Raw genomic sequence first — 26,140 nt, forward strand, 5'->3', positions numbered from 1 at the left:
TTGCAGCTTCCTTGATAGCTACACACTCAAATTGGAAAATGGAGCTGTTTGCCTAAGGGTATTGGTATGTGTATATTTAGTTCCTGTGTGAAGATGCCGGCACCAGTTCCAGCTGCCATTTTGGAGCCATCTTTGGTGACACCATTTAGAACTTCGGTATTTGTTTAGCACACAAGACATTAATTTACACCTAACTGGTCTGTATCCTCCGCAAACAGTTACTCAGATTGACTGGGCTGTCTGGACACTAAGCCTCATCATTGGGTGTGCGTGTCAGTAAATCTCACTGCAACCAACACAGGCTGTCCCAGAAAGATAGCAGCCTTTTCAAAGTGCTGCAGGCATCTGGGAGTGTACTGGAGATTGGAGAATTTGTCTAAAATAGCCGTTCAGAAGTGCTTCGGCACTCTGTAAGCACATACAGTGACATTTTTTGCCTCCATGCATCCCTTGCTTAAAGGACTGTCTGTCACACCTATGATATATGGCAAGGGCAGTGGGAGGCTCCTATGCACAGGATGCCGGCTAGATTATACAACAATGGCACCTATTTCTGCTGTGAAGCAGGAAAAGTATAAGCATTACTTTTATTCAGTTTGAAGGGCACTGGTGCTAGTGAAATTACTGGGCAAATGAGACTTAACATCTTATGTCTCAAGATGACGAACACAATTGTAGTGCCAGTCAGTGATTTTGATCTGCAATGCATTGAATGGGCAGAGTGTATCAATTACCATTACCTGAATGTCCTGCTTGTCTCATCCCTTATTGTCAGAAAAAAAAATTGAGCTGATTGTTATTATTATTATTATTATTATTTGAAGAGGGTGGCTATTTCCTGGTCCTAAAAGGTTCCTAGTAACACCGCGTCCAGAATTGGACTATTGTGTTCGCCACTCATACTAAAGCTCATCGTCAAGCCCTACCGCCTTTACGAACCGCAGTAGTTCCTTGACGCGAGTGTTGCAAACACTATCTGGTGGTACGAAGTAGTTGCCAAAGATTGTGTTACGCTTACGCATTAGTGGGCCGCAGTCGCAGAGTAGATGAATAGGTGTTTCATCATCCTCAAGGCAGAACCTGCAAGCCTTGTCGCTTCTGATGCCGACCACACTGAGGTGCTTGTTTAGGCGACAGTGCCCGGTTAGCATCCTAGTGAGTATGCATAGATTTTTCCTGTTCAATGATAGGGCTTCATTCGCATAGCTACTGTTGAATGCCCTTATCAGTGCTTTAGAGTGGTTTAAACCTGAAGAGTTGTTCCAGCGTTTAAGTGCTTCTTGTTTACATTGGTTACTCAGGGTGTGTCGGATGGCGCTCTTTGGCAGTCCACAAATGGGTTCCGGACCATATCGGACTGCTTTAGCCCCAGCTCTTGCGAGCTCATCGGCCATTTCATTGCCTATGATTCCGGCGTGCCCTGGGACCCATCTGAGAATCACTCTGTTTTTCATGCCTAATGAATTCAGGCATTCGACGCAATTATTGACTAACTTAGACGACGTCAAGTCAGCGTCTAAAGCCAACAATGCTGCCTGAATATCAGAGTGAATGTATATGTTATGATTGAAGTAGCCTTTTTGGATATTGGTTTCCGCGCATTCCAGGATGGCGTACACCTCTGCTTGAAATATGGAGGTAAAGCTTCCCAGGTTTGTGCTGGATTTAAACCTGGGGCGTTCTCCATAGACCCCACAGCCGACTTCATTTTCCATTTTGGACCCATCGGTGAACCACATGAGGCTCCCGTCCTTCCACGTGACTTTGTTGTTCATCCAGTCGTCCCTGGAAGGTAGTTCCACGATATAGTATTTAACAGAGATTAATTGTGGAATCATCTGATCAGGTAACATGCCTAATATATGGTCTCGCAGAACTGAGTCCTCTAGGGTCCTAAGCGTTTGCGACATCCAGTTACATGAACCCCCCTGGGCGATTGCCCTCAGCATGCTTGCCTTCGCCTCTTGCTGTATGAACAGTGGAAGAGGCGGTAGGTTTAGCATTGCTTCAATGGCCGCACCAGGAGAAGACGTCACGGCTTTGTCGATGTGAGAATTCCATGTGAGTTTCTGGTCGAATGTGACTCCCAGATACTTAACCTCAGCTGAGAATTCCAAAGTAGAGCCGTTCAAGACTTCAGTTTGTTAAGTGTCCGTTTCCTCGTGAATGGCACAATAACAGTCTTTCCTGCGTTGACTGACAGTTTGTTGGCTGTACACCACTGTGAGATGGTGTTTAGCGCCTTTTGCAGTATAGAGCTTAGTAAGCTTTGGCAGAAACCTCTGACGATAATAACTAGGTCGTCTGCGTACCCTAGTGCATCAATTCTGAGTTCTGCCAGCTTACTAAGTAGTTCGTCTACTGCTAGTGTCCATAGAAGTGGCGAAAGAACGCCACCTTGTGGGCAACCTCGCGTAGTGTATAGCTCCAGTGATGTCCCATGGAGGGAGATTAGAGCTTTGCGATTTGAGAGCATTGACCTTACCCATTTGACAGTGGTGGAGTCTACATTTTTGTTAATTAGTCCCTTCACTAGCGTGTCTGTCGGGGTATTGTCAAAGGCGCCCTCAATGTCTAGAAACGCACAAAGTGCAATCTGTTTGTCTTGTAACGCCTTCTCGACTCTATCCACAAGTTGTAGAAGGGCCGTTTCTGTAGACCTGCCTCTACAGTAGGCGTGTTGAGAACTATGAATGGGCTTTAGGCTTAGAGCATGCTCTCTTATGTGTCTGTCCAAGACTTTCTCAATAACCTTCAAGAGAAAGGAGGTTAGGCTAATGGGTCTGAAGGAGCTTGGCAGGGAGTAGTCCTTTCTGCCTGCCTTAGGTATAAATAGTACTTTAGCCCTAGTCCATTGCTCTGGAAGATAGCCCCAGGCAAAGCTTACCCGGTATATCTTGACTAGTAGCGGTACTAGGATATCCAGGCCTTTTTGAAGAAGCGCTGGAAAAATTGTTGTCTAGACCGCTTGACTTGTAGGGTTTCAGAGTCTTGATGGCGCACCTTATATCCCGGGGTCTGATTATCTTTGCCGCTCTACGCCAGTCCTCGTCAAGAGGCCGTTGTGTAGGCGTTGCTACAGTTGGTTGATAGGTAGCCCCCGGAAAGTGGTGGGCCATCAGTACTCTTACGTTTTCTACGTCGTCGGCTGTAAAAGATCCATCTGGTCTCTTAAGCAGGCCGATTTGGCTAGGTTTGTCCTTGGCGAGCAGTTTGTGTACTCGGGAGCTGATTGTTAGTAACTTGGCTGATTGTAAGAATAGCAGAATGATGATAAAATCTTTTATCAATAATAGAGCAGAAATATATGTGTGGGTTTTTCTTAAGTTATTATATTACATTACTTATTAATAATTTGCTTTCTGTATAAGTGACCTATTTGTAACTACCAGCTTATTTTAGTACTTATTATGAACAATGAAATAATGTACATAATTATAAGCACCATCAAAATTTATTTATTTATATGTGTAAAGAAACTTAGAACTATTTATATTACATGTAACCTTAGTCTTGCATATAAATACCTTAATCTTATATTTCTGTGTCTAGTAGACCAAGATTAGAATTTTTAGGAAAACTAAAAATTGAATTCTATCAGCATTTCATGATAAAATTTTGAATGTAAAGATATAATCATATGTCAGTGAAGTCAAATTGAGTGTGAATATTCATAACTCCTGACAAGCTAAACTGACACACCGCGCACCCTTGCCATCCTTGTCTACTGCTGCATGACGCAACAGGTTCGGATTACAAAATAATTTATTGCTGTTCAAGTGTTTGGGTTTGTTTATAAAAACGAATGTCAACACTTTTATCTTTAAATAAGCTAGCACTTTGTTAGATAACATAAACAATAGATACTGTACCGTAATTTTAACAAATTTCATATAAAGTAGGGCTGTCATGCTCTTTTTATGATTTTTTTAGATTTACCTACAGATTACATTTCGATTATTACTAATGAATGTAGTAATTTTTTATAACTAAAACATACTTCAAAGTTACTAATTAGTAATAATAGTAATAATTTTTGATAATCAGCATGATTAAATGGAATTCAACTCAATCACACAATATATGACAGTAACTAGACCTTCCAAGTACAATACCTGAAAAATTTCAAAGCAAATTATACAGGAAACACAAAAGCTAAACTAATAATGAACCATGAAAAATTATGCAATTTCAATAATTGCCTAGCCTTTCACTCGTAGTTATCAAATAAAACTTAGCATAAAGTACATAAGATTTATATATTATATTATACCTGCAGCAAAGTGTAAAGGCGTTGATTTCCGACCAGCAGTATCTCTAGCATTAACTGTTTGTGGTGATATTAATTTCTTAACTCGAGCAGCATCCCCAGTTTTGCAAGCTTCGAATAATTCTCTCAGAGGGTCCGTGGCAGCAGGTAACGAGTCCAGAGCCGAACCGAGCATGGAACGACGGCTCGACATTATCGTTTATTACATTTAACACTCGTTATTCATTATAATACATATCAAAATAAAAATATTTGATGAAAACACGTATGTAAATACAGTCTGCAGCTGCTTGGATTTTTGACAACAATGAATAGTGTTGTCAACTTCAAAAAGTCATTGTTTTTAAAAACTTTTTATTCTCCGTCACTTGGCTGTCGACGATTCAGCCAATGTCAGGGTGGAGAGGATTTTTATTTTTATTTCGTTTATTGAAGTACAGAAAAGAACTAAGTAAAAAGAAACGATCGGCTAATATAACTGTGGTTTCATTTCGGGGACTGAAGAATAGGATTGGAAGGAATTTATTCTTTTTTCTTGATTTAACTGAATATTCTGAGCGTGCCGCTCAGAATCATTACGCTCGTCATTTGAGACATAAGATGTTTAGTATCATCAGCCAAGTAATGTAAAAATAATGCTTGTACGTCGCTACTACATGGCAGAAAACCTACCGCTGGGGTACCCATGTTGTTGGTAGCCTGTGCAAGGAATTCTCCTCAGTAGGAGTTTACCAGTGTAAAACTAATTTTTTATTCAAAAGATGCGAGTTACTGAAACTTCTGTACCATTACGAGACGTCGCTTTATTGTGTTTCTTTTACCGCATTTGTCAATTAGAGTTTTCCAAAAAGCTGTTTGACCTGCTTACTGCCGCCGAAGTCCACCTTCGCAGAACAAGACACGAATTAATATATCATCCCCACCGTCTGGATGTGTGGCATTCCTCCACAGCGCGGTTTTCAAGGAACTTTCTTTTATCTACCACCAAACTGTGGAACAATCTTCCATGTGCGGCGTTCAAAAAAAAGCGCGTACACTTTTCTAAAAGGCTAGCAACGCTTCCGTGATTCCGCTGGTGTATCAAAAAAATATCTTTATTCTGTGGTAGATCCTCATCGATGTAGATACCCGGGGCGGTGAAAGCGTGGGGACGGCGCACGAACCTTTCGGATAAAGTAAGGTTGGATAAAACAAAAGTTTTTATACAAATTCTTTATTATCTTATATTATTTCCATCAGTCGAAAATCCCCATGATTGCACGACGCGGTCGACCCATGCTCGAAACATGGCAACATTCGCATAAACGCCTGGAATGTTATCGCCGCAACTGATTCCCCACGCCACCAAGCCGGTCAATTTGTACCGATTTTCTTCAAAAGGACACGCCAGGGGCGCCCCGCCGTCACCCTGAAAGACGAATAAGATTAAGTCAGCACTAGATGTACTATCAATAATTATATCCCTAAGTGGGTACAAAAACTTACCTGCATCTTAAATAACATACGTATGTAATTAAAAATATTTACGTAATATAATAGTATATTATATTAAGACACAAGTGAGCCAAGTTTCTCATTTTAAACGAAGCTGTCACATAAATCAGCTCAGTGAGCAAGTTGCTCATGAGTTTCATACTCTGCACTGTCATGCACTTTTTTAACACACTTGAGAGGAAAAAACAAACATGTATTGCATAAACCGTTTAATTTTAAAACAATCGGTGAATGTACTACTTTTAAAACGATATTGGATTGTTTTTTATGACATTTTCATAGTCTGTGCTAAAACGTGACCATTTTAAAATTATTTAGGTACCAGACGGCAACAAATGCGATATAAAGTACAAACAAAATAGGAAAATTATGAGAAAAGACGCGCAATTTTTTTTTTGCTCGCGCCAAATGTAAGGATTTAAGTGATAATGTCCATACTGATTATATTCTCTTTGATAATGCCTATATGTTACAACAAATTATTTTACATTATTCATGTTGGCCAAGGAAATGACACTTATGACTGTCAAAATTTTTCTTTTCCTTTTATATTTACCGCCACTTTGGAAAGGGTTGAGCTGTAATGACAAATAGTGTTAAGTAAGTGAAGATAATATAACGTATTATGTAATACCTGGCAAGTATCGACTCCCGCCTCTCCTCCCGCACAAACGAAGCTCTCGTGTAGCTTGAAGTGTTTCCCCAGTCTAGTTTCCCTCAACTTGGACGCGCAGGTATCACGGTCCACCATATTAAGGATCACTTTCTTCAGAATGACTGCATAGCGACCTTTCTGACCTGTTTTCAGAAACTTTTTTTACATTTTTTTCCACTTACAACCAAACTATGAAAATAAATTGTGCGGTTTTTACAATACGACATGGGTATCTTCAAAAAAAGCGCGAATACTTTCATAATACTCCGCTAGGATTGCAAGAGTATGGGCATTTGTCCACCTATTGTACAAAATGATATGATGTTAGTGAGACCTGGTGCCGGATATGCAACAACCCGCCTCTTTACACTGTAGACAGTCCAGAGAGGCGGTATCTGCACTACACCCCGACTGACCAAAAGACTGCTAATTCTTCAACGAATCTTACGGACAATGTGGCATGTTGACCGGTCACTGCCTTATGAATAAAAATCAGTTCACGATCAAAGTGACTGACAGTCAATTGGGCAGGGGCTATCTGAAAGCGGAAGAAACCACAGCCCACATAATCTTAGAATGTGAAGCTGACCAACAGGCTCAAATTCTTATAAGGCCGTCGTCACTTGATAAGGTCCCAGGAGAGTTCTGAGCTTCTGGTTGAGCTGGGTTGGCCGGCCTGGCGGAGTGTCCCACCTAACGCATAACGGACCGCAATTAGGAATATAAAAACGGAATAATAAACGGAAAAGATAACCCACTCTCTGCATCTTCTACCACATAAATTACAAGGAGTCCTCAGAAGAGTTATGCGGGTTGATATCAGCATTCGAATTCCATCCCCGTACATTACGTCAAAATGCGAATCCCTCCCGCATCATATTGACGTCTGGCATTCTACAACCGCGTGTTTAGCGAGAAACTTTTGCCACATTGTGGAATCTATTTCTGTACTTTTCCCGCACCGATACGATTTGGGAATTTTTGACCCCTGGCTTTGCGGATGTTCATGGCATCCATCTCAACACTTCCCACTACTTGAGTCTATTGCCCGTTTGCCCCCTCTTCTATAAAAAGTCTCGTCACTGGACACCAAAAAGCTATAAAGTGTAGGTACAGCAAAATGCGTCCGGATTATTCAAGTTTTTTTATAAAAATAAAGGAAGTTATCATACCAAATAAATCCTTCCCCCAGCCATTGGCGACGCAGTTTTTGCTTCTGCTAAAGTCCTCTCCTGCGGATGGCAAGCAAATAACGTTGATGTGTTCAGCTAACTCCAAAGGCTGCTCTAGCCTCAGTAAAGCAACATCGTTATGAAGGTTTCCGGCTTTGAAGTCTGAAAACAGGCACAGTTTATGAAAAAGTATTTATATAGAAAGTACAAAGAGGGCGTTGGAAATTTTATTCCTCAGCAACCACAATAGGTACAGAACCACATGTCTTATCTAAGCTCAATTACTCTGGCGCGGTGTATACTACTCGTACCTACGTTACTGTACTGTATAAAACAAAATGTTCCATCCAAATGGTATTTAAAGACGCCAATGTTATTAATATGGAAGGTCAGAAGCGTCTGCATTGCCCTATTTAGGGGCGTATATAGTATTTTGTACATTCTCCCCGCCTCTGGGCCCCACGGGCCAACTGTCTCGACACCAAACGCACAAAGATGTAAGACTCACTGAGACCGACATATTTGCAACGTTATTACGTTAGCTGTCTTCTGCAGTCGAAGCAGCGGCCCCAGCACAAACTGACGTAACTTGGACGTGAGAAGGAGCCCCAATGTCGCCTCATGTCGCGTCCCACACTAGCGCTTGATACCTCTTTATATATTGTTTGGTATGGCTCACTGAGGCCGAAATATTTGCGAATTAATAATTTATATACATTTTTAAAGACTAAACATACCTAAAAACGTATTCATGACTTTGAAACAAATCTCCATATTATTCATCATATCAATGTTTGCACCTACTGGCGTTCGAGCCCGGAACCTTTAGGCAGAGAGAGGTGGGCAGAGTCATTAACTACTAGGCAATATGGGTTGTCGTTTATTTTATGTAATAATAATATTTTATTTATTATTTAGTGGATATTTTAAAACATCTAGAGCTGTGTACGAGCAGGGAGCATCGAGTAAATGCAATAATAACCACTGTCAAATGGGTAAGGTCAATGCTCTCAAATCGCAAAGCTCTAATCTCCCTCCATGGGACATCACTGGAGCTATACACTACGCGAGGTTGCCCAAAAGGTGACGTTCTTTCGCCACTTCTATGGACACTAGCAGTAGACGAACTACTTAGTAAGCTGGCAGAACTCAGAATTGATGCACTAGGGTAAAGGAAAGACTGTCATTGTGCCATTCACGAGGAAACGGACACTTAACAAACTGAAGTCTCCCACCTTGAACGGCTCTACTTTGGAATTCTCAGCTGAGGTTAAGTATCTGGGAGTTACATTCGACCAGAAACTCACATGGAATTCTCACATCGACAAAGCCGTGAAAAAGGCAAAAACAACCTTGGGTGTATGTCGACGTCTGGTAGGGAGACATTGGGGAATGCGCCCCAAGATCCTCCTATGGCTATTCAAAGCAATTGTGAGACCAACAATCACATACGCCTCCATTGTGTGGTGGAACAAAGCTAACCAGAAAACAACTGCAGACAGACTAAATAGCCTGCAGAGACTTGCCTGTATGTTGGTAACCGGAGCCATGACGTCTACTCCTGGTGCGGCCATTGAAGCAATGCTAAACCTACCGCCTCTTCCACTGTTCATACAGTTAGAGGCGAAGGCAAGCATGCTGAGGGCAATCGCCCAGGGGGGTTCATGTAACTGGATGTCGCAAACGCTTAGGACCCTAGAGGACTCAGTTCTGCGAGACCACATATTAGGCATGTTACCTGATCAGATGATTCCACAATTAATCTCTGTTAAACACTATATCGTGGAACTACCTTCCAGGGACGACTGGATGAACAACAAAGTCACGTGGAAGGACGGGAGCCTCATGTGGTTCACCGATGGGTCCAAAATGGAAAATGAAGTCGGCTGTGGGGTCTATGGAGAACGCCCCAGGTTTAAATCCAGCACAAACCTGGGAAGCTTTACCTCCATATTTCAAGCAGAGGTGTACGCCATCCTGGAATGCGCGGAAACCAATATCCAAAAAGGCTACTTCAATCATAACATATACATTCACTCTGATAGTCAGGCAGCATTGTTGGCTTTAGACGCTGACTTGACGTCGTCTAAGTTAGTCAATAATTGCGTTGAATGCCTGAATTCATTAGGCATGAAAAACAGAGTGATTCTCAGATGGGTCCCAGGGCATGCCGGAATCATAGGCAATAAAATGGCCGATGAGCTCGCAAGAGCTGGGGCTAAAGCAGTCCGATATGCTCCGGAACCCATTTGTGGACTGCCCAAGAGCGCCATCCGACACACCCTGAGTAACCAATTTAAACAAGAAGCACTTAAACGCTGCAACAACTCTTCAGGTTTAAACCACTCTAAAGCACTGATAAGGGTATTCAACAGTAGCTATGCGAATGAAGCCCTATCATTGAACAGGAAAAATCTATGCATACTCACTAGGATGCTAACCGGGCACTGTCGCCTAAACAAGCACCTCAGTGTGGTCGGCATCAGAAGCGACAAAGCTTGCAGGTTCTGCCTTGAGGATGATGAAACACCTATTCATCTACTCTGCGACTGCGGCCCACTAATGCATAAGCGTAACACAATCTTTGGTAACTACTTCGTACCACCAGATAGTGTTTGCAACATTCGCGTCAAGGAACTACTGCGGTTCGTAAAGGCGGCAGGGCTTGACGATGAGCTTTAGTATGAGTGGCGAACACAATAGTCCAATTCTGGACGCGGTGTTACTAGGAACCTTTTAGGACCAGGAAATAGCCAACCTCTTCAAATAATAATAATAATAAATGCAATAATACTTACCATTTCTAATCTCAATCTGAACTACGACTCTTTCCTGGGCTTGAAGACGTTCCTTGTTGGTCTGGGTGTCCCATTCTCCAGCTCTGACCTTCAACGTACCAGCTCCAAAACTGTGGAACAAAGTTTATATAACAATCATGCGGCATCGACTGTCAGTTGTCAAACGATATAATATAAAAGGCCTTGATGAGAAAAGCTTAAAATAGTTGATTTAGGGTTTCTTGGTGGACGGGATCAAAAGCTATATGTAGGTTCATCTATAACTCCAGAACCGTTTGAAATGAAACTTTCTATGTCAAAGTCCCTTTAGGAACTAACTGATGTAGCTTCATGGCGTTTACCAAGTGTTGTTGCAATATGTTTTGTTATTGTCACTCCCTATGGTAAAAAGATATTTCTGTTTCATAAATTTAAGATAAGCCATCATTCTGTGATGTTTGTTTGATCGGCACTTGAAGACTAACCTGGCGGCTTTATGACCGGCCGTCATCACGATCTGAGGATGCAGCAACACTCCAACACCCACGTAGCTCTCGTTCAGTGCATCCAGAAGTGCCACAACCCACGGGAACTCACCAAACTGAGCCTCGTTACCCTGTTAAATATAATTTAAGACGTTATTCAATACTAAGAATTTCAACTAAAACTTTTTTAAAATAACAATAATAAAGCCTCTTATTCCAAACTTTCATACGTGTATAACTTATACGTATTTATAATATGTCTCTAGGCATAGGCCTACTCCAACAATTTCCATTGTTTTCTACCTGCCACCACTCTTACCCAAAGGAGACCTCAGGTCAGTCTACCATTACGAGTGGGAGACTCCTTTGCACAGAATGCCGGCTAGATTATGGATGCCACAACGGCGCCTATTTCTATTGTGAAGCAGTAATGTGTAAACATTTTGTGTTTCGGTCTGAAGGGCGCCGTAGTTAGTGATATAACTGGACAAATGAGACTTAACATTTTGTCTCAAGGTGACGAGCGCAATTGTAGTGCTACTCAGAATTTTTGGGTGTTTCAAGAATCTTGAGCGGCACTGCATTGTATTGGGCAAGGCGTATCAATTACCGTCAGCTGAGACGACCAGACAAGATGACAAAGATTTTCTTGGTTATTATTTTCATTTAAAAAAAACTTCATATCTTCTCACTTTTCGACCTCTTGGGTACCAGACAGCCAACTGTTTGCTCCATTTTATGCAAACTTTTTTATACTTTTAATATCAAATCAAATCAATATCATTTTATTCATCTAGGTTATGGAAATGATAGCTGTTGTTGAAAAAGATTTTTTGTATTACCACCACTTCGATAAAGGTTGAGCTGAAATGAGAACAAGTGGCAAGATAGATGACAGATGTTGAAACGGCTAGACTTGTATATTTCAGCTACTTTCATAGTATCATGTCTTACGGAATTATATTGTGGGGTAGGGCTGCAGATATTGAAAACATATTTGTGCTGCAGAAAAGAGCAATTCGAACAGTCTATAAAATGCGTTCAAGGGATTCATTGAGAGAAAAGTTTAGTGAAATAAATATTATGACAGTACACTGCCAGTACATATAAGGGAACCTCCTATACGCTCATAAAAATATTAGCCAATTTAAAAAGAATAGTGATGTACACAGTGTCAATACTTGAAACAAACATAAACTCGCAATTCCATCTACTAGGCTCCGTAAAATTGCTAAATCTTTTAAAGTGAATTGTGTTATATTTTATAATACACTCCCAAATGAAATTAAAATATTACCTATTAAAAAATTTAAATGTGTCGTAAAAAATAAATTAACATCTAAGGCCTATTATAATGTGAAAGATTATTTGAATGATAAAGATAGTTTGAATTAATGTTCTAAATTTTGTTAATGAATATTGTTATACTCATTTGAATGCTATTGTAACTTTAGTACTTCATCCTGACTTGCACTAAATAACTTATAAAGTTTTACAGTGAATAAAGATTTATTGACTTTGACTTTGATACTTTAAAAGAGTAGAGAGTCATTTCATTATTTTACAAATAAATATAAATTAATAAAAAAAAGAGGTATTGACTATTGTAGATACATCAATCCACACACGCTGTAAAAAAAAATAAAAAACTATTATTGAAGCAACTTAGATCATTTATTCATCTAGATTGAGTGTGACAGATGTGATAACAAAAAAAATTGAGGTTGACAGTAAGCTTCTTTAACCTCTGAGCAATGCACACATACTAACACAAAGTGACATACATATTGCGAATGTAAGACGTAGCTTGTCACGCACATCAAACTAATAAACCTGGCCTGTTTTCCTCGGTTGTCTAGCAGCAAGAGGCTCTATTTAAGGCGAGCAATTATTAACGATTATTTATTTGATTTTTTACCGTTTCATAAAACATTATTTTCACGGCAATACTAAATTAATACTTACATTTCCACCCGTAAGTTGAAAGTCCAAGCCTTTAGGGTTGCTGTATCCACAGCCTTTGGGCCTTTTGGGGTCTGGCTTGGGAGGCTTTACTTCCTCCATCGTGATCGGGTTTTTACAACACAGTTCAACGGTCTCTTGGCAGTTATCGTCTTCACCGTACCTGAAAAGCGTATTTTAATTAAATACTTTAACATTCAATTCAAGTCAAAAAATGAATAGTGCATAATGAATAAAGTAGTAAATTATGATAATAAAGATTTTATTGTTTGGGGGCATCGAGCTTCTATCGAAAGTAGAACGAGTTCAGGCCGGGGGAAACGTTGCGGCTCTTGTTCGGTTAATATAATTTAAAGTTTGGATATTATTTAAAGTATGATGACTGTACATCAAGTGTAACTAAGAGGCTATTTCATTTTCGTAAATTAAACTTTTATTTTAACTAGAGGAAACTACAATAATTATGTTTCCAAATTGATAAATGAATGAATTCCAAAATTTATTGTGTATCAATTCTATAAACAAAGCATTAATAGCAGCTATACAGGAAACAAAGTATTTATTTCAGAATTATTACTCGGAGAAGCCTAATGTGAAAGAAGCATCACAATTTTCTTTTACTCTGCTGTCCTTCCACCTGTGTGCATATAACTGTTTGACAACTAAAGTTTTGACAGAGTGTGTATTTCTCAAGTACTCTGTGGTATTGGTTTAATGGCTACATAATAACGAAATGATATGGCCTAAATGCTATATTTTTTTTTTATTGTTGTAGTAATGGAAAACACCAAAATCCATACGTACAAGAGTTTTATTGGACACAATATTAACAAAACAAACCAGAGTGTCAAACGGTGACACATGGTCTCTTAATAGCCTAAAAACATGGTCAGACATGGTACGGACGGGCCATTGGACGGTCCGGTGGGCGCCTCGCACCAATTGGTCCGGTATCGTACTCGGTACGGTTCGTAATAGATTTATTCGATGGACATTGCAAAATACCATCGAATATGGTCCGCTAACAGACCGCGTCCGATGGTTCAGCCTTACCAAATCTTTATATATTTTTAGGCTATAACTAGTTACTACGCGGACGGGAGGCGGCTGATGGATACGTTTCATGGGTAACGTACGAGATGGAGGGAGGAGGGGAATGGGAATGGGACCTGAGCGCAGTTGGTAATTTTTTAAAAAGAATATAGTGTTTATATATTTAACAGTTACAGGTGATTATTTAACTAAAATATGACCAAATATAATAACCGATAGCAATCTTATTGACATTTTCTATTTGTAATTAATTAATTTTGTTAGATTATTTAAGTTTTATTTTATTATTATTTATATAAATAGCGTTATTAATTATTAAGCCATATGTTAAATTATTTTTGATTAAAACTATCATTACGTGGAAGCGTACCAAGAATACTGGCAGCATTCGCCGCGTTGGATAGCTAGGCTGATCCGTTGACCGAGATAGCTGCCAGCGCATGGGTTTCCAGTTTTTGATTTGATTTGAATTACAATTACCTCACGTCTAGTTTGCCCCAGCCTGTAGCATCGGAGTCATTGAGGATGTTCAGGTTGCTATCGCAGAGGTAGTACGGGACACACTGACAGGGGTTGCCATCTTTGTCTGTGAACGTACTGGTTGCTTCCGTGGGCTTCACTGTTATCTGTAACAAACATCGATGAAACAATACTGGGTTTTTGGTAAGTCGTCGTCTTCCAGGAAGGAGGTGATAGAAGTGAATATTTGCGATAATTTTAAGCCCTTTTGGCATTACGCAAAAGTGATCCATTTTTTAGTACTTGGTGGAGAAGACAAGGTTCCGGTTGGGGGTCGAAAAGTTAGTGACGCGTCACGCAGTGGACTCTTCAACTCTTTTGTTGTACGCGTTCCGACAGAACATATATCAACCTTCCTGGACATGTAGCTGTGGCCGAAGGGGGTCGTGTTCCGCAAGTATCGCGGACGTCGCCGACCGCCGGAAGCTACGGAACCCGCGCCTCACATCGCCGCGAAAATGTGACGTAGATTTAAGTTATATATCGTATGTATGTTAGACTATAAGGTATTTATTTTATGGGCCTTGTAGCCTGAAATAAAGGAATTATTATTATTATTTTTATTTTTAGTTATCAGGTTTTGTATTTTTTTTTTCAAAAAACCGTCAAAATTGCGATAATATGTTAGTTGGTTAATCAATCTTATTTTGTTAAAGTAATTTGAATATAAAAATGAATGTAGGAAGTTTTTCAATTTCTGTATACTCACATCTTCCAGTCTCATCTGATCAGATTTGGTAGTAGAAGGAGTTCCAAAGATCTCCACCAAGATGTTGGGGTTCACAGTGACCTGGTTTTGAGGATATGCTCCAACCAGATATAGCAGTGATGCCACGATGAGCAGCATCTGAAATATTCAATGGAATATTTTAAGTTGCCGCACCCATATGGAAACCATAGAAATCAAAATAGAAAGTTAGGTACTCAAAGCAATGACGAAACATTATGGAACATGCCACAAATTACACCACAATAAGATTCGAATGCTATATCTATACATTGCCGCATTTACTCTAGTTGCTTAAAATATTCTTCTACAAGAAGCAGCAATGTAAAACATTCAGTTCAGGTTACGTATGTTGAATTTAGAACCCGATTTGGACAGTGACAGCTGACACATGAATAAGTAGAAAAGTGTGCTTACATTTTCTATAAGCCCACTTTTGCCGTTCCGCTATCAATAGCCATATTCTCGTAAAAAACTGAGAATAAGATCATAGCGACATTATGTCAAAAAGTTAAATCTCGTATTCTTGTCACACGAATTGACGGATTAGTTCCGATTGTGATGAATCTACGTTCCGATTTAGGGAAATAGTATTGCTGTATTTTGTATTATGGTTGGGAAAGCACTTGAAAAAAGTAGTAGCAGTAGTTCACCTTATGGACTTTTGACAGTCACTTCTTGTTGGAGACCAGGGGTAAAAGGGTAGCGTACAGTTTAGGCAATTTAGTTTGCAAGTTATTTCCAAGGAACTTTCTTCCACGTACAACCAGGCTGCGGAATGAGCTTCCTTATGCGAAGGACAAGATGATGATACGATATTGTTAACTTCAAAACAAACTTTCTTTAATGCCGGCAGCGCTCCTGTGATTCCTATGTTGCTGCAAGGGAATGTGGGCGGCGGTGATCACTTAAGACCAGGTGAACGGCTCGTTTGTCCTACTCTTCCATTAAAAAAATATAATCTGCCAGAAACTACTTATATGATATCAGAAGTACCTAAATGACTATCTAACTTTAACACGGGAATTCCCCGTGGACAGTTAACCGCAGAACCTGCCATCATAGAGTCAATAAACTTTAAAGATGCCCGCAGCGTTAATCAAATAAAACAAAAAATCATTTACTTTTTTTTTTATTATTTATTTATTCAATGAACAACATTATCTTAATATATATAATAATAAAGACATACTCGCAAAACCTCTAAGTTTTATGTGCGAGCGGTAAGTTCGCATTACAATAATTGTTTTAATTACTTAAGACTTAATATAACATAATATATTAGTAATATTAAAAATAAACATCATAGGTATTCCTGGTTATTAACTTCTAGATAGTATTTTTTTAGCTTTACTTTGAAATTTTTCTTTTGCAGATATATATCTATTAGATCATTTACTTTCACTTATCATTCACTCATTCACTTATTCCAATAATAGTTATGCATCTCAGAATTATAAAATTTAAAGAAGGATAAAAAGAAAAATGTTTGTTTCTAACGCACAGTAACTTTTTTTTTTTTATGGAATAGGAGGACCGCCGCCCACAATCTCTTGAAACACCAGAGAAATCACAGGGGCCTTGCCGGCCTTTCAGGAAGGTGTACGCGCTTTTTTGAAGGTACCCATGTCGTATCGTCCCTGAAACACCGCACAAGGAAGCTCATTCCACAGCTTCGTAGTACGTGGAAGAAAGCTCCTTGAAAACCGCACTGTGGAACCGCCACACATCCAGATGGTGAGGAAGATATCCTAACTTGTGGCGACAGCAATACTCAATGTGTGGCCGGACCTGCGCTTTGTTGAGCGCTAGAATATTATTGCCGTGCTCTATTCATGACGCTCAGCTTCTTCGAAGCCTATTTGTCTTTGCCCTCCAGATAACCACGGAATTGGCAAACGCTCGAGATTTCAAGACCCAGTATTCCGATACTAGGCGAGGCTTTAAGGGAAGTGTTGACGAAGAGCAGTGATACGGCAAATGGGGTTTTTTATGTGGATATATACAAAATTCGACGAATTAATTGCCTTTGAAGGAGTACTCTGGACCCGATAAACAGCTGCCAAAATATTGTGGAAGAAAAAAGGGGGAGGCCTTCGACCAGCAGTGGGGTAAAGTATAAACTAGAATCTTTATTAGAATAACAGTTTTGTAAAGTTAAAAGTAGTTTTAAGGCTTAAATACATAAATATACAAAATACTTAAAATTTAAGAAAATAAAAATTGTGAAATATTATTTTCTTATACTTCACAAAGTGGTCCCATCCCAACTCAGCATGTTTGATGGTTTGTAAGCCAGCGCTGGTTTTTTTTTTACGATTTCTAACCACTACTCTTTTGTTAGGCGATATACATATATGCTTATATCAATATATATATATCAGTTATATCAGCAATATCCCAGTGAATGTTCAAAACAAATGTATTACGAAGTTTAAATGAATTGTTATAAGATGTTTGTTTGGTAAAGGTTACTATAACATAAATGTCTTACGATACCACAGATCTGTTGCGATTATTGTTGCTTCGAAATTATCATCGTTTTAAGAATAATAATAAAAAAATTAACAAAAAAACAATCGACTTCTAAAACCCTATTCCAAACAATAGATATAATATGCACTAAAAAGTTTAAAATGATTGCGTATTTTTATACAATCTAAGTAATTAATCTAATTCTAGTTATGGATATTGTTATTTTTGTAATCGGTGTCCTCCCGCCGCGACCCGCTCTCGCCTCTCGCCTCCTCACGTCGCGTGTATGCGTGATGCCTTCCACGACTTTTCTCTAAGTCTCGGAATTTCCGACTTGGCCATTACCGCCCCTCCCAAAAAACCACCCTGTATAGGTTTTTCAAAAATATAGGTTCCGGATAAGTAATCACAAATATATCACGTAAGTAAACCTTCGAAATACGCTCCATCTGAATATTTCAAGTATTATTCTGATCGATGCAGTAGTTTTGACAGTACAACTGAAGGTAAAACACGGCTCTCCATTTATTACATACCTACATAGGTTAAGATATAAAAGTTTGTGTTTGTTATTAATAAAGTTTTCATTCATTCATTCAAAAGCATCAATCAAGAAGCTTATTCAAAATTGACATAAAATATGGCCTTTAAATTTTTGACCATATAAACGTCTAGATAGACTCTGACAGCTGAGAAAACGTCGAGATATTGAGTGTTGACAGTTCACCAATGCACGCACACTAACACAAATCGCGAGTGTAAGACGTAGCTTGTCACGCACACTTAAATAATAAACCTGGCCTGTTTTCATCTAGCATCTGTTGTCTAGCAGCAAGAGGCTCTATCTAAACCTATAAATTATCTAAGATTTAAACCTTAAACCAGCTGTTATGAATTATGACTATCGAAACACGCAATTTCTCCATGGGAACATTGCTATTCGCGCTATTTACAACTGTAATTGAGAGAGTAAATGATTACAATTCTCGTGCCAGAGCTCGGCGAGCAATATCTCCTGAGGATGCCTCGTGTAGAAGCGAAACACGTGTCGAATTGTTTGAAGACAAATATCGGTGGAATTAATACTAAATAAAACCCAAAACATTTGGGTAATTATGGAGTTCCGCAAAGTAACGCCTATTTCAATAAAATAATAATTTATGTCAATATAACGTTTACTGAATTGTGGTGCCCCTTCTACAGAAGCCACTAGAGGCAAAGAATCACGCGATAGAAAGAGAGGCAACTTCTATGCGATCTGAATTATACCTTATTGTCTGGCCGCAAGAGTTCCTACTTCTTTAATTGAGTTTGTGGAGTGTGACTTCCGTACTTCTACTATTATAATATCTATATTCTTTGATAAAATTAACATAATTATTAACTGTAGCCTCTCAATATATTCTTGATAATTTAGTGTATAAAATATGATATGTAGTATATATATTTTTTTTTCTTTTTAGGGGGAGGTGTAGTGTGTGTATCACCTTTATACACCTATGCCAGGTTTTCCCAGTTTACTGGATGTTCCCCACAAACCTTATGTATTAGTTTTTTAAGCATAATAAAGTTTTATCCCTCAACACGTAGATAGGGTTGTAGAAATAAGTTTTCTGATACCTACATATATAAGGCTTAATTTTAAATTGATTTAATAAGTAGATTATAAGTCATTATGTACATATATTATTAACAAATATAGAAATTTGATTTTTTTAAATAAAGAAACATACAATCGCAGTCAGACTTATAATCATTTATTACCCGAACCTATAACATCGCAACATTTACCATAGAACTACAATAAATAAACCCTACGAGCCCGAAGAACATCTCTACTGGAGATACACAAAGGTAGAAAAAGAAAGCGAGTCTATTAATATATTTTAATACTGTACTGACCAATATGTTATGTTTTTAAACTGATCACCCTCACTTCTAGGATTAATACACAAATAAAATTTGAAAAACAAAATTTTATGAACGATTCGGGACTCGAACCCACGACCTCCGGCGTTCCGTGCCGGTGCTCTAACCAACTGATCTAACCGTTCGAGTAACGGATCGTAAAAATCTTGTATGCTTTGTTCAACTCTCAGGTTGTGGCTTCATCTACAGGATCTACTTTACTCTTGATAACCTGCTTAACCCCAATATTTGCATATTAGGAAATGGTCCATTTCCGAACGGTTAGCTCAGTTGGTTAGAGCACCGGCACGGAACGCCGGAGGTCGTGGTTTCGAGTCCCGATTCGTTCACTAAATTTTGTTTTTCAAATTTTAATTGTGTACTGTACTGACGACAGATTATGATCGACAAGTCGTAAGCTCACCGACGCGGACGCCTGGCATTAGGCCCGTATTAATAGATCAATCTCAAACTAGAACTTGAGTGCGTCTCAGATGAGACTGACTTGAGGCGTGAGCGACGCCTTAAGTCTGTCGCATATTAATAGACGCTACTTGAGTTCAACTCAGCTGAGATTAATCTCAAGTAGCAGCTGGAGACGAACTCATGTTTCTTTTTTTTACTCGGCCTAGTTACCAAAATTGAGCCACATTTAATGAGTTGAGAGTGAATGGTTGGCAACGTCTCGATATTCATAAATTTAAGACAATGTTTTTACTTTATTCAATTTTAAGTAATTAATATTATTTTCATCTTTTTGATTATTTTGATGACTATTTTTGTGATACAAGAATTTATCTTATTTTAATTAGTTTGGTAAGTTATCAGTTCATAATATTTTGAATATTAAACCACTAACTATCTCAGCGGATACTCCATATGGAGTGCCGCTTGCGCCTCTCTCTCCCCATGAGAAGGTCGCCTCCGATGAAGAGTAAGAGGGCACTTGCCCAAATTCAATTTGAAATATTTTTATACAAAATAGGATGTGACATCACTTATTGAAAGTCAAAAAAACTACCACCCATTTCAAAATGAATGCCTCAGGCCTGAGAAGAGCGGGCTTTTTTTTCATCAAAAAATTTGTTTACAAAGTAACATTGTACAATTAAACTTATTATTTAATAGCCTGAGGGCGGTCGCTCCATTCCCAATTTGTGGTATCATTAAGAAAGTCATTTATGTTATAGTAACCTTTACCACACAAACGTTTTTTAACAATTCTTTTGAATAACGTAATACTTTTGTTTTGAACATTTTCTGGCATCTTGTTGTAAAGGCATATACATCGCCCCACAAAAGACTTACTGACTCGACTTAGCCGAGTAGTAGGCAATATAAGCTCATGTGTGTTCCTGTTAACATTATGGTTATGACAGTTTCTAGTAAATTCACTTATGTTTCTATGAACATACATAAACCAACCTCAGGTGGTGTTTAGTGGGTAGGCACCTAGGTTTTACGTGAGTCCCACATAACCAACGCAGACTTAGGCTTGGTTGGTATGCATGAGCATTCATCACCTCCCTCCCGTCGTTATCCGCTAACGCACACATTGACAAAACAGAATTGGCCTGTCAGGTGGCATATACGCTATATAGTGCACACGCTACTCGCCTCCGCATGTCACAGCTTCTTTTTATTGTTAAGTGCTGACCCGGCAAACGTTTTGCCATACTATAAGTAAATTAGTACCCGCGCCCGCTCATTGTATGAATTGATTTTTTTTAATGAAAATAAGGGACAAGACGAGAAGGACGATCAGCTGATTTGATCGGTTATTGATACGCCCTGCCCATTACAATGCATTGCCGCTCAGGATTCTTGAAAAACCCTATAAATTCTGAATGGCACTACAACTGCGCTCGTCACCTTCAGACATAAGATGTTAAGTCTCATTGGCCCAGTAATTGCACTAGCTACGACGCCCTTCGGACCGAAACACAGTAATGCTTACACACAACTGCTTCACGGTAGAAATAGGCGCCGTTGTGGTACTCATAATCTAGCCTGCATCCTGTGCAAAGGAACCTCCCACTGGTGACTTATACAATGAAATGTTATTGACTGAATTATTTGTATTGCGAATATATATAGGTATATAACAAACTTACATTCACATTTATAATATGAAAGTAGCGATTAAACATTAACCCCCTTAATCATAATGGTCCGCTAAATTTAAACAGCCGCTAAGGAGTGTTTTTACTCATTCTGACTTAGGTCAATAGAAGAAGACAGAGTGAGAATTAGCGATGCTTTAAGTTAGCAGACTATTATGAATAAGGCGCGGTCATACCTCAATATTCACAAAAATTGGTTTCTTAGAGAGTCGATCACAACATAACGCAATGAAAATATTCCGACGCAAAAAATACACTGCACAAAGAAGGACTTAAAGAAAAATTTGAACCGAATATAATCTTTATATATATAATTCTTGTGTATGTCACTAAACTCCTCCTAGACGGCTGGACCGATTTTATTGAAACTTTCTGTGTGTCTTCAGGTGGATTCAAGAATGGTTTAGATTCCCAATTAAACTACCTCCTAAACGGCTGGACCGATTTTGATGACTTTTTGTTTGTTTCAGTGAATTTGAGATTGGTTTAGATTCTCAATTACGTCCATATAATATAATTCTCCTGCTCATGTGTATGTTAGTGAACTCCTCCTAACAGCTGGACAGATTTTTCAAATTTAAGACGTGTGTACAGGACAACGTCTGTTGGGTCCACTAGTATGTATATATAATTTGAAATATCCAATGAAAAATTTGGAAGTTGCTTCCCAAAACTAAACTTTGGAGTTAAAAATCTCGGACTTTTCAGCAATAACAACATACTTTTTTTAAAGAATTTAATAGAATTAGTAATTTTCTAAAACTTAAACCGAACAGTTATTCAATTTAATATTTACTAGAATTGTAAATCATGTACCAGGTAACTCAGAGATTGTGTATTTGAACGAAGCTAACAATGCTTGGCTAAATATTGCAAAAATTCAAAATTTTCCAGACGATTTAAAGTGTCAAAAAGCATGGGACGCACTTCTTTGTAAGTCAGCCTTTGATGATCTTTTGATCTCATCTACTGACATAACAGAGCGTGCTCGTCTTTTGGCCGTGACAGAAAATGAGTCGAGATTTTGGTTACAAGCCTTGCCTTCTGCGCCGATTGGAACGCTACTTGACAATATGACATTGTCAATATGCGTATCACTCCGGCTAGGTATAAAACTGAATGAACCACATCAATGTAGATGTGGCGTTCAGGTAGATGCTCTTGGACGCCACGGGTTATCCTGCCTAAAATCGGCAGGCCGTATCAGTCGTCACGCCAGCATTAATGAAGTCATCCGCAGGGCATTTGCCGCTCTTAATATACCAGCTGTTTTAGAGCCAAATGGTATTACCCGCCGCGATGGCAAGCGTCCTGATGGAATGACGAATGATGGGTGGCTTGGGCACGGGGAAGGGCGCTGGTGTGGGACGCTACTTGCGTCGACACTCTGGCTCCTTCTCATGTCCAAGTTATGCGGAGAATGTTCAAAATACTATCTTCGCGCCTCAATAAGGCTACTGGAAACCCAAGCGCTGGCAGCTATTTCGGTCAACGGATCAGCCTTGCTATCCAACGCGGTAATGCTGCCAGTATTCTTGGTACGCTTCCACGTAATGATAGTTTTAATTTTATGTAGTCGTAGTATTGTAAATATTGTTATAAGATTTGTTTTGATTAAATTAACTTAATTTAATATGTATATTTTGAATAAACAAAATAAAACCAGTAAAATAAATGTCCCATTTGCAGCTTAGCCTCATGATCAACACAAATATTGTACCTAGTATCCTATGTCTGTATCCTAGTCAGCCCGTGCCTTGCTATTTGACCCATTGCAAACAAGTCAATCTAGATTTAGACCGTTTTTATATAAACAAGTAACTTCTACAAATATACATCGGTATCGTACTATTACTGTGGAAATATCAAATCAAATCCGAAAACCGGTCTCGTATTTTAACGACATATCCAACATTTCTGGTTATCTTGTTTCATTATATTAATAATTTTGTAGTGTTTATTTATATTTAAAGCAAAAAACTGACTGTGCTAAATGTAGACAGATTTTTAAGGAAGTTTGTGTTATAATATACTTAATCAAATGTATGTAGCCTGATAAAAATATGCTAGCCAAACAATCCACACATTAAACACAAAAAATATTCATATTGAATGAATAGTTTTTATTTTTCTATCCACGAATTAATAGTTTTCGAAATAAAAGTGAGAATTGATTGGTTAATTAATTAATTTATTGTGCAGTGAGTGAATGTCAAAAAAGAAAAGTTAGACAATCAACAAAGTGATGCTGCTTCCAATTTGTGAACCCCCTTTTTTGTCACGCCAAAATGTGGCGGCAAATGGGTGTAAGATTTTGAACAAACAAACATAAACTTATAATGCCTACTACTCGGCTAAGTCGGGTTAGCAAGTTTTTTGTGGGGCGATGTATATGATTCTATATCAAGATCCCAGAAAATGTTCAAAACAAATGTAGGTACTACGAAATTCACATTCAACGAATTGTTAAAAGACGTTTATGATGTAAAGGTTACCATAACAAAAAAACTTTCTTAATGATACCACATAGGTACCTATTGAGAATGGCTTTTTAAATTATAAATTAGAAGACCGCTGTGTTTCTTGCACCCGTTGTGTTGTTGGTGGTAGTTTTTAACTTTCAATAAGTGATTCTATTTTGAGTAAAAATATTTGAATTTGAGGTTCAATTTATTATAAAGTATTTATACGTACTGTTTTTGTACTAGATTGTTTTACGAACAACAATACCGAAGCAAAACGGGCAGCTTATAGATTGTTTGTCTGTTTGGCCGTTATATTTGCTGCTTCATACCGTCCAGTAGCTAGTATGTTATAAATATAGAAAATTTGGATTAAGTCGTCACAGCTATACTTATAAGAAGGGAACCATATCATATCGTTCTGGAAAAACCGCACATTGCACAGCTCCTTGAAAACAATAAATAGCGCTAACAGGGAAACCTGGATAAAGCACTTTTTACACGTGTCTGAGTTTAGTCGTCTAAATTCAGAAACAACTTTAGTGGTGACTACATAAATAAGGCATACTTACTGCCAATTAATTCAATAACGAGGCAATGGTTCAAGATACCAGACCTCTTTTCTTGCTCATAGAGGTTTCCCACCAAAACTATTACATACAAAGTCGAAAACTGCTTCATGTTTTACGGATTTAAGTTATCTAATATATTCAAACTTTTTAAGAGTCGCAATGAGATTTTTGCCACTTCAACCTATTCCTAGGTTATTAGATTAGACCTTGATGAATAAAGTGATTTTGATTTGATTGGTTTGAAGGTTGGGTAGGTTCATAAACGTACTTACTATACAGGTTTTCGAGCTAAGATACGACCGAGACGAGACCTGATAATATTTTTAAATTTTACCAGTGGGAGGCTCCTTTGCTCAGGATGCCGGCTAAATTATGGGTACCACAACGGCGCCTATTTCTTCCGCGAAGCAGTAAGATTGTATTTCGGTCTGAAAGGCGCCGTAGCTTGTGAAATTACTTGGCAAATGAGACTTAACATCTTATGCCGCTCAGAATTTTTGGGTTTTTCAAGAATCCTGAACGGGACTACATTGCAATTGTGAGGGCGTATCAATTACCATCAGCTGAACGTCCTGTTCGTCTCGTCCCTAATTGTCATAAAAAAATTTGTTCCCGCTTATACAGTTTTCTCATCTAATCAGGTTCCACTGTATATTACAGGCTACAGCATACAATGTATCGAGAGTCACTTGGATCAAGGGTTGACGAACACTGAGAACTTCGGGTTAATCTTTTCTTTTATCATGGTTTTCGATCAAATGATCAGACAAGGTTTATAAATGCTTTTCTTTGGAACGCATTAGTCATAATATGAATTTAAATGTAGATGAAAAGTTCACTAAAATGACATGTAGCAGAGTAAGTATTATGAAGCTTTTATAGTTTCTTAGAGATATATTTTTTTTCGTTTTAGTACTGTATGTAACACATGGGAATAAGATTTTCATAAATATTACTCGATGAATATAACAACACATCACTTCAAGATTGACCTTCAGCAATCAATTGACCTCTGATAGATATTATACAGAATAATATAAAGACACTACTGCAGTACAATTACATATGCAAACAAAGAAATGTTGTATTTGAGTGACATTCTAATCGCCCTTTGCTCTTTTCAAGAAAAAAAAATGTAATATGTACCAACCTTTAACACGTAACACTAATTTAAAAAAACACTTATGGCGAGAACGCTGTAACACAGGCAATGGTTTTGTGCAAACTGCCAAGTTCGCTTAGTAAAAACAAGTTTCAGCTAGCTTGGGTCATCGTGTATTTTTTTTTATACAATAACCGATTATTTTGGGTCAAGCGATTTAACCTAGCAAAATACGACCGAATGTTTTGCCTTGCGAGAGAGGTTTAAGGAAAATTAATGTTTCTACTTGTCTGTATCAAGGTCTTGAGAGCATCGCTCGGTGTGTTAATATAAAGATCTCAACAAAGGTTTAGATAAATATAATTAATTTATTACTGCAACGTA

The 26,140-nt window shown here is 38.4% G+C and overlaps 2 protein-coding genes across 2 annotated transcripts in view; both read right to left on the reverse strand.

The window, feature by feature from the left end:
- LOC126973222 (poly [ADP-ribose] polymerase tankyrase) overlaps nt 1-4,555 on the reverse strand; it is a 70,729-nt gene extending 66,174 nt beyond the window's left edge. Inside the window, exon 1 of the mRNA XM_050820411.1 lies at nt 4,274-4,555. Coding sequence (XP_050676368.1) covers nt 4,274-4,463 — 190 coding nt within the window. The 5' untranslated portion in view covers nt 4,464-4,555. The remainder of the gene's footprint in view (nt 1-4,273) is intronic.
- A 912-nt stretch (nt 4,556-5,467) lies between these two features.
- Nucleotides 5,468-26,019, reverse strand: LOC126973254 (phenoloxidase-activating factor 2-like). The gene is made up of 9 exons (XM_050820461.1): nt 25,805-26,019; nt 15,097-15,234; nt 14,349-14,494; nt 12,819-12,978; nt 10,854-10,984; nt 10,390-10,499; nt 7,592-7,753; nt 6,399-6,562; nt 5,468-5,678 (listed from the first exon to the last, which is right to left on the reverse strand). The coding sequence occupies exons 2-9, from the start codon at nt 15,232-15,234 to the stop codon at nt 5,487-5,489; spliced, it is 1,203 nt and encodes a 400-aa protein (XP_050676418.1). The 5' UTR covers nt 25,805-26,019; the 3' UTR covers nt 5,468-5,486.
- Between the last annotated feature and the right edge of the window lie 121 nt (nt 26,020-26,140).

Source organism: Leptidea sinapis, chromosome 29 (assembly GCF_905404315.1).
Source record: "Leptidea sinapis chromosome 29, ilLepSina1.1, whole genome shotgun sequence".
NCBI lineage: Eukaryota > Metazoa > Arthropoda > Insecta > Lepidoptera > Pieridae > Leptidea > Leptidea sinapis.